Source organism: Schistocerca piceifrons, chromosome 5, assembly GCF_021461385.2.
Source record: "Schistocerca piceifrons isolate TAMUIC-IGC-003096 chromosome 5, iqSchPice1.1, whole genome shotgun sequence".
Taxonomy (NCBI): Eukaryota; Metazoa; Arthropoda; class Insecta; order Orthoptera; family Acrididae; genus Schistocerca; species Schistocerca piceifrons.
In genome coordinates this window covers 293,239,118-293,253,157 of record NC_060142.1, presented here as the reverse complement: position 1 = coordinate 293,253,157, position 14,040 = coordinate 293,239,118, and the positions used below count along the sequence as shown (strand labels likewise).

The 14,040-nt window shown below is 42.7% G+C and overlaps 1 protein-coding gene across 1 annotated transcript in view; it reads right to left on the bottom strand.

The window, feature by feature from the left end:
- Positions 1-1,576: 1,576 nt before the first annotated feature.
- LOC124798549 (ejaculatory bulb-specific protein 3-like) overlaps positions 1,577-14,040 on the bottom strand; it is a 49,822-nt gene continuing 37,358 nt past the window's right edge. Inside the window, exon 2 of the mRNA XM_047262001.1 lies at positions 1,577-2,392. Coding sequence (XP_047117957.1) covers positions 2,172-2,392 — 221 coding nt within the window. The 3' untranslated portion in view covers positions 1,577-2,171. The remainder of the gene's footprint in view (positions 2,393-14,040) is intronic.

The window sequence follows — 14,040 nt, the reverse complement described above, 5'->3', positions numbered from 1 at the left end:
CACCTAGTGGGATGTGGAAATCCGCCTAAAAACCACATCCAGGTTGGCCGGCACACTGGCCTCCGTCGTTAAGCCGCCGGGCGGAAACAGATCAATTTAGATACACGTTCATAATGTAAGGTAGCAGATTTTGCACCTTACGTGATGCTAAATCAGTGCTAATACACTGAATAATAATTGATAATTGGCCCACCGATAAGAGAGAATGGACACAGAAAAGGAAGTTGTGTGTGTCATGTCAAACTAACGGGATGGCCGCGGCCGGACCCCTTTGTCGGCTGACACTTCAGACCACCAAAGACGTTCGGAGAGGCTGGGCCATCACAACAAGAAGCGAGAAGGAGCTATATGCGAAAGAGAGAAAGATGATTTCGCGCCACATTGGAAAATTTGCGGAAGACTGTGACGGGATTGGCGCAGAGCGCGTAGAGATACATGTTAAAAGTTTGGCGGCAACAGTAACCGCGGGAGAATTCTGTGTCGTGGTTGGGTACAAACGCGCACGGATACATGGTAGTTTGTGTCGTGATTGGCTACCAACGCACGCGGATCCATGCGGCGAAGAACGGCCAGGTTTGCAAAAACTCTGAAGGAACTCAGGGGTCGGTAGTGGACTAGAGCAGTCGCGGTGTCTGACTGCCCTGCTTGGAGAGCGTGGAGAGAAGTAGGTTGGAGAAGTTACCGGCATTGAGTGCAGTGGTTACTCTCCAAGTCTGAATAGTGTAGAGCATACGACTCCACACACGTAGCATTATCTGTTCCTCTGAGGAGAGAAACAGATTTGTACTAACTTGTGGTGTTTATATGCAATCTGAAGTGTACCTTTGCTGCCGCGCACTTTAGTCGACCAACTACTCTTGGCATATGTACAAGTGGCTTGAGTATTGACTAGTGACGGACTCCGCAACTGGTCACTTACGTACAGGAGTTTACGGGCGCAAACCACGTCCACGTTGGAGATTAAAGACAAGCTCGCTCACGGGAAAGACGGCATTACGACGTTGGGTGGGCCGACCGTCGTAATCATCACGGAGAATTATGGTGATATTAGCAATCATCAGCCAAAGTAGGGCACTGTAGTTCTAAATGAGTTCGTATTCCGCTAGGTCTTTCACTGGCAGCTCTCTGAGTCTGTGTCCGTTCAGGCAGAACTGCAATAGAGTCACTTGCGGGTTCAGTGTTGACTTACGTAGTTAGGAAAAGAGGATACATTGTGCCAATGATAGGCTAGTTAGGTTAGCGAGTGTATTGTATTGTCATGATATGCTAGAAATATTGCTCATCCCGTTCTGAATAAATCTTAATTTGGTATCATATGCTAACCACCGCATTATTGATATCGTAACTAGCAATCACCATATTTTTGTTTAATAATTAGAGTGTAATGATAATTTCGATGCAAATGATACTGGGGGCATAACCGCGCGTTTAAACAGAGCCAGCTTAAGTCAGATAGCAACTCATGGTCGATTAAGACTACCAATAGATATTTTTCAGTATATCGATAATTGTACAATAAAACCCCGTAAGTTACAATAAATAAGATGGTAAAAAGATAAAAAGGAAATGTGCTGGGCAGTTTTTATAATTTACATGTATTTAAACAAATTTACAAAAGACAGAAAAATTTACATAACATTGTATTGAAAATATAAATTTAGTAAAGAAGAATGTCAGTGTCTCGAAATTTGTCGTTGTTTTATTTGCTGTGGTACGCGTAGTCACTCTGACAGCCGATGGATGCTCATGTTATTAATATACTAAATAAGCGATCTCACTGACAACCGTTTGATGAACGGAAATCGGCGAGTCCTGGTAGGTACAGCACAAGTTAACAATCGCTTCTTGCATGTGGAGTTCTGAAGGCTGACACTGGCGAACACAATCGCGTCCAGGCTAGCCAGCCCGTATATTTGTCCAGTAGCTGTACTGAACACGTCGGGTAGGCTGGCTAAGGCAGCACCCACTTGACATGTAAGTGGTGTGATGTGGAAGGAAGTACACTCCAATATAGTATGTAAACAGCGTCCGACGATTCGATGTGTTGGTCGCGCGGCACTGAAACTTCTTTTCTCTGGTGGAATTTGTGTCACGCACCGGGTCCACACTATGCCGTCTGCACGTGGGTCGTCCATAACATGCGAGGGCTGCGGACTCCAGTAGGTGTCTGCTCACTGCCGCTGCTGCTGCTGGCGCTGCTGCTGCAGCTGCTGCTCCCTCAGCTTGGCCTCGATGCGCTTCTGGTGCAGCCCCTCCGGGTCGTACTTACGCGACAGGCGCGCCCAGTCGGCCGCCCGCTGCTTCATCATGAAGTCCACCACCTTGCGCACGTTCTCCTTCTGCTTCGCGGAGCACTTGGAGCAGTCCGACTTCAGCGCGTCCGGGAGCATCTCTGCGGGCAAGAGTGAGAACACAATCAGCAAAGAGAGCAAACAAATTCCTGACACCGCATTAGTCATCTACCATAGCACCCACTGAGAGCGGGCTCTCCATTCTGGGAAAAAACTGAAAAAAATGGTCAAATATTTTGTGAAATTAAAAGAAATAAAATACGAGGGTGGTATGGTAAGTCCGGTACATTTATATGAAAGAATGGAACATTTTTGTTGCGTCTTCATGGTTGGTAAGCTTCATTAACCAAGCAGACCAGACCTCATCGACGGTGTCAGTGTTGAGACAGGGATTAGTGATCATGATGTTGTCATTACGACTATGGTTACGAAAGTTAAAAAGTCGGTCAAGAAGGCTAGGAGAATATTCTTACTAGAAAGAGCAGATAAGCAGTTGTTAGCATCCCACTTAGTAAGTGAATCGGCTTCATTTACTTCCGGTACGATGGACGTGGAAGAATTATGGACAAATTTTAAACACATTGTAAATCACGCATTGGACAAGTATGTGCCGAAAAAGTGGGTTACGGACGGAAAAGACCCACCGTGGTTTAACAGCGCAATTCGGAGAATGCTCAGGAAGCAAAGGCAGTTGCACTCGCGGTACAAGAAAGATCGGGAGAATGAGGACAGGCAAAAGTTAGTAGAGAATCGTGCTGCTGTAAAAAGAGCGATGGGCGAAGCATTCAATCACTACCACCATCATACCTTAGCAAAAGATCTTGCTGAAAACCCAAGGTCTTACGTAAAATAGGTAAGCGGGTCGAAGGCTTCCATCCAGTCACTCACTGATCAGTCTGGCCTGGCAACGGAAGACAGCAAAACGAAAGCTGAAATTTTAAATTTAGCGTTTGAGAAATCTCTCACGCAGGAGGATCGTACAAACATACCGCCGTTTGAGTCTCGTACAGATTCCCGTATGTAGGACATAGTTTCGAAGCAGCTGAATGGGTTGAAAATAAATAAATCGCCAGGTCCTGATGGGATTTCAATTCGGTTTTACAGAGATTACTCTACTGCATTGGCTCCTTACTTAGCTTGCATTTATCGCGAATCTCTTGCCCAACGTAAAGTCCCGAGCGACTGGAAAAAAGCGCAGGTGACGCCTGTATATAAGAAGGATAGAAGGACGGATCCTCAAAATTACAGACCAATATCCTTAACATCGGTTTGTTGCAGGATTCTCGAACATATTCTCAGTTCGCATATAATGGATTTCCTTGAGACAGAGGAGTTGCTGTCCATGCATCAGCACGGCTTTAGAAAGCATCGCTCCTGCGAAACGCAACTCGCCCTTTTTTCACATTATATCTTGCGAACCATGGATGAAGGGTATCAGACGGATGCCATATTCCTTGACTTCCGGAAAGCGTTTGACTCGGTGCCCCACTGCAGACTCCCAACTAAGGTACGAGCATATGGGATTGGTTCCCAAGTATGTGAGTGGCTCGAAGACTTCTTAAGTAACGGAACCCAGTACGTTGTCCTCGATGGTGAGTGTTCATCGGAGGTGAGGATATCATCTGGAGTGCCCCAGGGAAGTGTGGTAGGTCCGCTGTTGTTTTCTATCTACATGAATGATCTTTTGGATAGGGTAATGTGCGGCTGGTTGCTGATGATGCTGTGGTGTACGGGAAGGTGTCGTCGTTGAGTGACTGTAGGAGGATACAAGATGACTTGGACAGGATTTGTGATTGGTGTAAAGAATGGCAGCTAAATCTAAATATAGATAAATGTAAATTAATGCAGATGAATAGGAAAAAGAATACTCCATTAGTAGCGTAGCGCTTGACACAGTCACGTCGATAAAATATTTGGGCGTAACATTGCAGAGCGATATGAAGTAGGACAAGCATGTAATGGCAGTTGTGGGGAAGGCGGATAGTCGTCTTCGGTTCATTTGTACAATTTTGGAAAGATGTGGTTTATCTGTAAAGGAGACCGCTTATAAAACACTAATACCACCTATTCTTGAGTGCTGCTCGAGCGTTTGGGATCCCTATCAGGTCGGATTGAGGGAGGACATATAAGCAATTCAGAGGCGAGCTGCTAGATTTGTTACTGGTAGGTTTGATCATCACGCGAGTGTTACGGAAATGCTTCAGGAACTCGGGTGGGAGTCTCTAGAGGAAAGGAGGCGTTCTTTTCGTGAATCGCTACTGAGGAAATTGAGAGAACCAGCATTTGAGGCTGACTGCAGTACAATTTTACTGCCGCCAACTTATATTTCGCGGAAAGACCACAAAGATAAGATAAGAGAGATTAGGGCTCGTACAGAGGCATATAGGCAATCGTTTTTCCCTCGTTCTATTTGGGAGTGGAACAGGGAGAGAAGATGTTAGTTGTGGTACGAGGTACCCTCCGCCAAGTACCGTATGGTGGATTGAGGAGTATGTATGTAGATGTAGATGTCTACCATAGCGCTGACTAAGAGCGAGCTCCCAATTCTGGAAAAAAAAACCTGCAAAAATGATCAAATATTTTGTGAAATTTAAAGAAATAAAATACGAGATTGGTTTGGCAAGTCCGGTAGATTTCATTAAAGAATGGAACATTTTTGTTGCGTCTTCATGGTAGGTAAGCTTCATTAACCAAGCATCCTATAAAGAATTTCAACAATGTACAGTGTGCAGTTCATTGTTGACAGTCGTCTGAAATGATCAGTGTGTCGACTGCGATTGAAAATGGAGAAAACCGAGTTCCGTGCTGTTATTAAATGCCGGTCGGTTATGATTGAACTTTCCCTATTTAACACGTTATAATACAGAAACTAATTACCGTACGAGTACCAAACTTGGTAGCATTAAAGCCAAGGACATGGGGTAGAGAAATAATGCAGAATCAATTCAACTGAAACACTTTTAACGTGCCGCTACGGCACATCATACCATTTCTGCCACAAAAAGGTCTCAATACGCCCATCAGTGTCCAGAAGTATCTGAAAACACAGGTTTGCATTCTGCGCAGCAGAACGAAGCATTTCTGTAGGTACGCTGGCTGCCTCTCTTGATCAGAATACGTGTGAATGATCTGGTAAACCGTCCGCCCCCGGTAGCTGAGTGGTCAGCGTGACAGACTGTCAATCCTAAGAGCCCGGGTTCGATTCCTGGCTGTGTCGGAGATTTTCTCCGCTCAGGGACTTGGTGTTGTGTTGTCCTAATCATCATCATTTCATCCCCATCGACACGCAGGCCGCCGAAGTGGCGTCAACTCGAAAGACCTGCACCAGGCGAACGGTCTACCCGACGGGAGGCCCTAGCCACACGACACTTCACTTCATCTGGTAAACCCTATTTTCAGATACCCCCTTAACCAGAAATCACAGGGAGTGAGATCAGGTGATCGTGTCGGCCAAGAATTTGGAAACAATCGGCTGATAATTCGATCGTTTCCAAATGTGTTTCAGAGAACTTCACAAGCGATGTGCGGTGCGACCCTACCTTACACTAAAGCTGCGAAGCATATCACAGTAGCGCTGGCCAGTCACATTGCGCGACTTTGGTCCTTGAGCGCCAACCCTGTCAGAAAAGAATGGGCCTATGGTGAACGTAATCGTGAAGCCACACCATACGATGACACGTTCAGCATGCAGAGAAACTTCATGTAAAGTGACTCCACACTCGGCAATTCTGTGTGTTCACCTCATGCGTCAGAGAAAAATGAGCTTCGTCTGTTCATAGGATGGTACAGGGCCAGCCTTCGTCATCGTCAATCCATGCGAGAAAGTGGAGAGCAAAGTCAACACGTCGCTGAGTGTCCTGTGATACAAGCTGCTGTACGATTTTGATCTCGTACGGATACCATTTGAGAATGGTTCGAATCACCTTCCATACAGTGGACCATGGGATGTTCAACTGTAGTGACACAGTAAGCACATTGCCTGACGATCGAGAATTGCACGCAGCATTGTCTACTATAGCAACAGCGATTTCATCAACCACCTGTGGTGCAACCGGTCATCGGCCTCTTCCCGGATCGACTCCCAGTTTTTCAAAAAAATTGCTCTGAGCACTATGCGACTTAAATTCTGAGGTCATCAGTCCCCTAGAACTTAGAACTAATTAAACCTAACTAACCTAAGGACATCACACACATCCATGCCCGAGGAAGGATTCGAACCTGTGACCGTAGCGGTCGCTCGGCTCCAGACTGTAGCGCCTAGAACCGCACGGGCACTTCGGCCGGCCCCCAGTTTTTCAGTTGATTCGAACTTCTTCATCATGGTCCGCACGGCAGGTGGCGAAATCCTTTCAGCCGCGATATTCTCGAAGTGCAGCTGCAGTATTACGGTTGTTTTGATAGTAGAGCACCAAATGCCCCGCTTCTTTTGTCCAAGCTCATGCTGACACGTCAGCAAGTGCACTGCCACTGGTCAGGTGTGTGAGGCTATGAATCTCAATGACTGACCAAGGTACCTGGTGGCCTTAGCTGGAACTGGAAGGTGGAGCTATGACGCATGGAAAACATGCACCCCATACTCTGGACATTAATGCTACCAAGTCTGGTACTCGTACAGTAGTTAGTCTCCGTGTTATAATGTTTTAAATAGGGAAAGTTGAATTATAACACCTGGTATTTTCATTTGAAGGGTTGGATGAAGTTCACGCGTGGACTCCACCATCACTGAAGACTATTTATTTTGGAATAATTAATTTAAAAGTGGTCGGACCAGCATCCAATTGAAGTCACCACAGAGGAATCCATTGACAAAATGCAAGACCGCCAAACGAAAATTCCTGGCTTTCCCGAGACTGTAGGCATCTCAACAGCGCGAGTGCGTAACATCCTCCACGGAGAACTGGCCATGAAGAAACCACAGCAGACCAAAAGCGCACCCTGCACAACGTTTCAGTTGAGTGTTTGGCGATGTTGAATCACAATGTGCAAGACTTTATGCGTCGATTTGTGACTGTTGACGAAACCTGGATCCATCATTACACACCAGAGTCAAAATGATCGTCAACACAATGGACGATGGTCGGTGAAAGTGCACCAAAGAAGGAAAAGACCTTTTGTCAGCTGGTAAGCTGATGGCCACTGTTTTTTGGGATTCCCGAGGAATAATACTCATAGATTACTTGGAAAAAAGGCAGAACCATAACTGGATCGTATTACTGAATCGTTTGAAACTTGTGTCAGCTGAAAAAAGACCAAGGTGGCACACAGAAAAGTGCTCTTTCACAAGGATAATGCACGATCCCACACATCAGCGATAACAGTGGAGAAAGTGCATGAACTGGGGTTTCAATAGGTTCCTCGTCCGCCGTATTCTTCAGAGTTTGTCCCAAGTAACTTCTTCCTGTTCTCTAACATGCTTGCTGGAAAGTCCATTTCATGACAGAAGGAAATAGTAGTTGTAGCCAGAGACTATTTTGCTGAGTTTGACGAAACCCTTTTCTCCGACGGCATGAAAAAGCAGGAGGATCGCAAGGAGACTATGCAGAGAAGTAAGATGAATTGTTTACTAAACAAACATTTTTTCTTGATTTTCTTACAAAACACCAGCCTCGCAGATTACAACAACATTTGATGCGGCTTTGATTGATGCTCGAAATCACATACAGCAGTTGAGATGCATATACGTTAGACACTGAAGAAGACCATTAAGTGAAACTGCATCATAAAAATATATTCTAGTACTCTTCGAGCTTTAAACTCCCAGTCACCACCTCATTTGCTGTACATGAGTTCCAGCATCACCCAAAGGCGGGTCAATGTTCCTGTAATATCTTTTATAAGGGTAGTATGAAAAATTTCCGACCTCAACATAAAGATAAAAATACTTGTCAACAGAAGTTGGGGAATTTGTTTGCGCATTTGTACTACGAAACAAAAATTTCAACCATTTCTCGTTTCAGTGAGTCGATGCGAGTGTTTTTGTGAAAATGGACAAAATTGACAGTCGAGCTGTCATTAGATATTTGTTTTGGAAAGTCAATACGCCTACGCAAATCAAACGCATGTTGCCTGCTGTGTGCGGGGATTCTGCAGTATCATTTACCACAGTGAAATTTTGGGCAGATGAGTTTAAACATGACCGTACCTGCCTGAGTGACGATGAACGTTCGGGACGGCCTAAAACTGCAACCACTGATCACAACATTGCTCAAGCTCACCAAATGGTGCGTTAATTGACTAGATGAACGTGGAAGAACGTGGAAGAACGGTCACGTTTGCAGAAGAAAAACAACTTTTGTTTCACAAGGACAAAGTGCCGTCTTTCCTCAGCGTTTTCCATGGCGAAAATCCATGAATTGTGGTTTCAGCTACTTGACCACCGTCCTTACTCGTCAGCTCTAGCCCCAAGCGACTTTTTCTTTTATTTCCTCGGCTAAAAGTAGAGTTTGAAGGATAGATATTTTTATCGAATTAAGAGGCCATCACCTTAGTAAAGAAACTATTTTGCAGAGACACTGACTATTACTTAGACACGTTAAGGAGATGGAAGCATCGCTGAGAGAAGTGCACAGACTTACTAAGAGATGATGTTGAAAAATAAAAATGAGTTTGAAGAAAATATGTCTTATTTCTCTTTTAGGTCAGAAACTTTTCAGATGACCATCGTATTTCTTACTTTTAGATAAATAATTTCATATGATGTTTGATTGTCAGTTTTCATTTTTTCTATTTTCAAATTTTGTTTAAAAATGTTTCTAGATCAAGAGAAACTAGCGAAATTTAAATTTATGCTGTTATTTGATATCTTTTACTAGCAGCAGCTGTTCGTGAAATACTTCAATTTTCCCTCAGATTAGTAATTAAGTTTGTCTTAATTTCCCTGTCTATTTTCAGCTAATTAATTTCTTTTTTTGCAAAAGTATAACTCATTCAAGTCGATTTGCTACCTCATTTGTTCATTTTGAACTCTTCGTTTGGCTATCAGAAATTCCCCTCAATTCTTAGTTGCCTCAATTGGTTTAAGCAATTAAACATTTTCTTTTTAGTAAAACTATATCTCACGCTTGTCAATTTGATATCTCATTTGTCCATTTCTCGCTCTACATTTGGCTACGAAAATTCGGACAAAAAATATGCTGTATAATTTCCAGGGAATCTTTCATTCGGCTCAAACATTTGACCAAAATAAAGATTTACATTTTATTGAAGTGGAACACGAGGCCAACGAGGAAATTTTCCAGCCTGGCAGTCGAATACTTTTTTCAAAAGTTCATTCTCTACGGAGGTAGCCTCCTGTAAGACACTGTATCGTTGCTAATGCTTTACCAGAGAGCAGATTCCACAAGGAAGTGCTGTTCTAGAATGTCCACAGAAAAGTCGTCTACAATAGCAATAACCTCTTAACTCGACTCTTCCCAGCTACAAATTTCTTTAAATGTGAGAACACTAAGATTTCAAAGAGCTCAAGATCTATGATTTAGGGTGAAGTTTCTACATTTCGTACATAAAAAAGTCATTGCTAATAAAGTAATTGTTTGTTGTGATTTGATCTTCAGGTGTCATAAAAATATGAACATTCTTTAACGCAACATTCATAATGCGGCGTCAAATAGAGTAAAAGCCATCATGCATCACTGCCACCGATAGTAAAATGCATTACACAGTCAAGTCATACACTGATACAGAATTTCAATCCTGCTACAATATTGTTATCACGGCGTGTGCCGTGCACTCTACATACAGTGTATGCGTACACAAAACGCTTCGTCTAAATAACGCTATGGTACCTGAAGTTGATGAGACGATCAAAGCTGCAGCAAATAAAGAAATATTTCATCACCAACTCTTATATGACTTTTCAGCGTTTGGGCATCACCTGCACAAAATACGTACTTCACTATCACATGTTTTCTCAAAAAGTAAATCGGGAAGGCGCACATGGAATTCGCCAGCTGTTGTTTTACCCTTTGTAAAATAATCAATTAGAAGATCCCTTTGGCATTCCAGGAACACTAGAGGTAACCTTTTTGGCAGATGGAATTGATTTGGCTATTTTTTGGGGAGTATTTGAGTCAGCCTCTGCCTTGGTGACTGTTCCATTACTGACACTAAGTGGAGTACACAAGCGTCATTCCCAGCACTATGTCGGCACACATACTGAGTTGAATTCTCTTTAAAACGATGGAAATATTGCTGTAAAGATGGGTGAATGGCTTTGGGGAATACTCTATAAATGCAGGGTACGCAAATGCGTTTTTTATAAATTTCTCGTAGCAAATTTGCCTGTAAAATGCATCGTGCTCTTCCTTTTAGAGAGTTTATATCGGAAAACTTTAATCATATTGTCATCCGATACCTTATTGTGCGTTTTCCCTGTGATACAATCTGTGGTTGCACCGTCGCGGCATCCTACATGTCGATCATTTTCGAGATAAGTACAGTGATGTTTGAACTCCTCCGTATTTAATGTCCATATTTAAGTTACATTATAGATTTATCAGCCACATAACCCCATCCTCAGATGCCACGAAATGTCCAAATATCGCAAAAAAGGATTTTAAACTCGTCTCACTGCTTCAATTACATACACATGTACACAACATATGTATCCTAAAACCAAAATTCTAATAAAACCAAGACGAGGACGCGTGAAGGAGAAAGTTTTAGGTATCCTGGAAGATGAGTGTTTTGTGGACTAGGTGCACCTGTATGGGTACTGCTTTCACATCTGATAATATGAAGAAGCCTGGTTACACTGCTACAACTTATAGATCCGATGATACGATGAAGTATGGACATTATGCATTGGATTGTCAAATAGAGGCACTGTCTTCAGAAATATGGCCGGCCAGTGTGGCCGAGCGGTTCTAGGCGCTACAGTCTGGAACCGCGTTACCGCTACGTTCGCAGGTTCTAATCCTGCGTCGGGCATGGATGTGTGTGATGTCCTTAGGTTAGTTAGGTTTAAGTAGTTCTAAGTTCTAGGGGACTGATGACCTCAGAAGTTAAGTCCCGTAGCGCTCAGAGCCATTTGAACAATTTTTTCAAAAATATGGAACAAAACCACCCACCGCCAAAGCCTTTTTTTTACCCGTAGGTACTCATGATTCTTCCTTGGTACACTACAGTGATTGTGCGGTGGTAGCTGTTGTCGTTGTAGAGATATCTGATTATCGAAGTGGTCAACATGACATCATGGTGGTCATCAGGACGGCTTCTGTCTCTTTCCCACAAATGTATTTTTCAAAGGAAAATGATAAAAATAATTTTCTCGAACCTTTGCGAATCTTCTCAAAGGCTAGCAGAACAATCGTCGTGTTAACCGATGAACTGTGCAGAGAAGTAAAACAAAAAAAGAAAAAGAACCTCATATCGAAAGAGCGTATCCACATTCACAGAGGAACTACGTAAACGAAAAATGCTGGTGTTAGACAACAATTTAGGAAACAAAAATGATGTTGTTCACTAAAGAAACCAGCGAATACAGAAGATGATACCAAGGAAAGTAAAATTATTTCAATCCATTGATACAGGGAGATGAAACATAGCTGCCGGTACGCTTTCGCAAAAAGCCTCTAAACAACATCATAGAAGCGGAAATATTAACTCGAAAAGAAACAGGCAAGTCAGTATTAGTACCATTAATTCCACGCATTTCAACCAGCTTACCACTCAACTTTAAAAGACTCCAATTTCCAATGAAATTAGCGTATCAGTAAACCACAGGACAGACGTTCTAGTGTTGCGGAGTAAATTTAGAAAAATCGTGCTTCTCGTACAGGCAACCACACATAGCCTGTTCACGTGTTTGGATAAGCATTAAACGTAGCTTTTAAGAATATACTTAAAGTAAGTTTAATGCTATACAACTGAGATGATTAATTGTACATTTTTTTCCAATTCAGAAAACAAATGTATAAAAAAGAACGGACATAGCGGACGCCTTTTAGTTAATACAGGTGTAAAAAAGGTAGCTGCGAAAAAATCAAGGGTAATGGAAGAATGAATAAAAGCACATTCAAGAAAAGAATGGAATACAACAATAAAAGGCGCTTTGAAATACGAAGGGTATGTCAAACTGGCTTAAAAGTAATGGTGGTAGGGAAAAGAAACCCCAAGGGAAATGATCGTCAGAAGAACAGATTCAGCATGCAGAAAGGTAAAATAACTTTCAGATTAGAGGGTACTCCACTGTTAAAAGGAATGGAGGTAGTGAATAGTAAGAATACGCTGAGTGTCTACGAGGGCGGAGGAAATGTGTGTCAATGTGATAGAAACAATGGATGTCGATTTGGATTGTTAAGAATTTAACAGAGGTATTTATGGAGCTTACTTCCTGACAATTGTAAAGTACTCACGTCTCTTTTTTTTCATTTCGTACTATAACATATTTGGAAGCGTAGTGAGTCTCCAGTATGTTGTTGGTTGTTATATTGATCTATTATCACTTCCAAAGGATTGTATTGAGTTCGCGCGTAAGTTCGTAGCGGTTTTCAATAAGTTTAGTAAACACAACACATTCACATAACTTCAGTCTCTGATAATATACGGGGTGTTCAAAAAGTCTCTCCGCAGTTCCGTACGATTGTTAGCCGCGCGTACCGTATGCTTCAGTGAATATACCGAAGTGAAACTCACTGCAGAATCGTTGTGCGTTTATTGTTTCGTCGAAAAATATGGGACCCAAGAAATTGCAGTTCAAACTCCTATTTTCACAGAATGAAGTGGTTCCTCATGAATACAAAATGGATTTGCTGTTCTCCACATACGAGAATTTTACAAGTTAATGTACCTGGATAAATGAAACCACGCCTCATCAGTGAAAAACGTTTCGTTAACAGTAGCCCTTCCATTTTGTTGAACGAAATTTTTGAACCATTGACAATAATGCAGATTCTTTCCATGATCAGTATTTTTCAGTTCTTGCACGACTGTCACTTTCTATGGGAAAAGTTCTAATTCTGTCTTTACAGCTGTGTGGGCCGTTCAGACACTAACATCGATTTGCTGGGCGAGTTTTCTTACTGACTTGTTCGGACTCATGAACATTTTATCGGAAATATCGAGTAGCTTATCCTCAGGCAAAACGCTTCTCGGTGCATCTGTCACTGAACCCGTACGTCGAAATTTGTTAATCAAATCTCGCACAGTATGGCGATGTGGGAGTGTTGTCTCCGTGAAAACTGAATTAAATGTTTGACGAGCTGAAACTGTGTATTTACCGCCAGCTTCGAACACTTGTTCGACTAAAGACACACGTTCTTCAATGTTTGGCATTTTAACACTGACAAAAATGAAACAAATGAACAAAGGAACTAAAACGTTCACAACACGTAACGACACACACCAACGATACTACTGACGCTGGCTGAGATAACGAAACAGTGGAATGTTGGGAGAGTCCACTTGAAGGAAAGTAACCCAGGCAGGCGAACAATCATACGGCACACGGGGCTAACAATGATACGACACTGCGGAGAGTTTTTTTGAACACACCGTATTCTCCTTCGCTATTTGCAACTGTCTGCCAACGCTGGGGTAGTTTTTCGATTTCGCGACTGTGGAAATCACGTGGTTTTGAGGAGACGAACTTGCCGAGCCTTGTTCGGAACACATTTTCATCCCGAAAGGAAGTTACTTTAAGGTTGTTGGATATAAAACGGAAAAGGTAAAATTCTGAGAACGCAAAATCAGATGAATAAAGTGGGTGCGGAATGACTACCCAACCTGACTCGCTTGTAGTGTTTTCTGT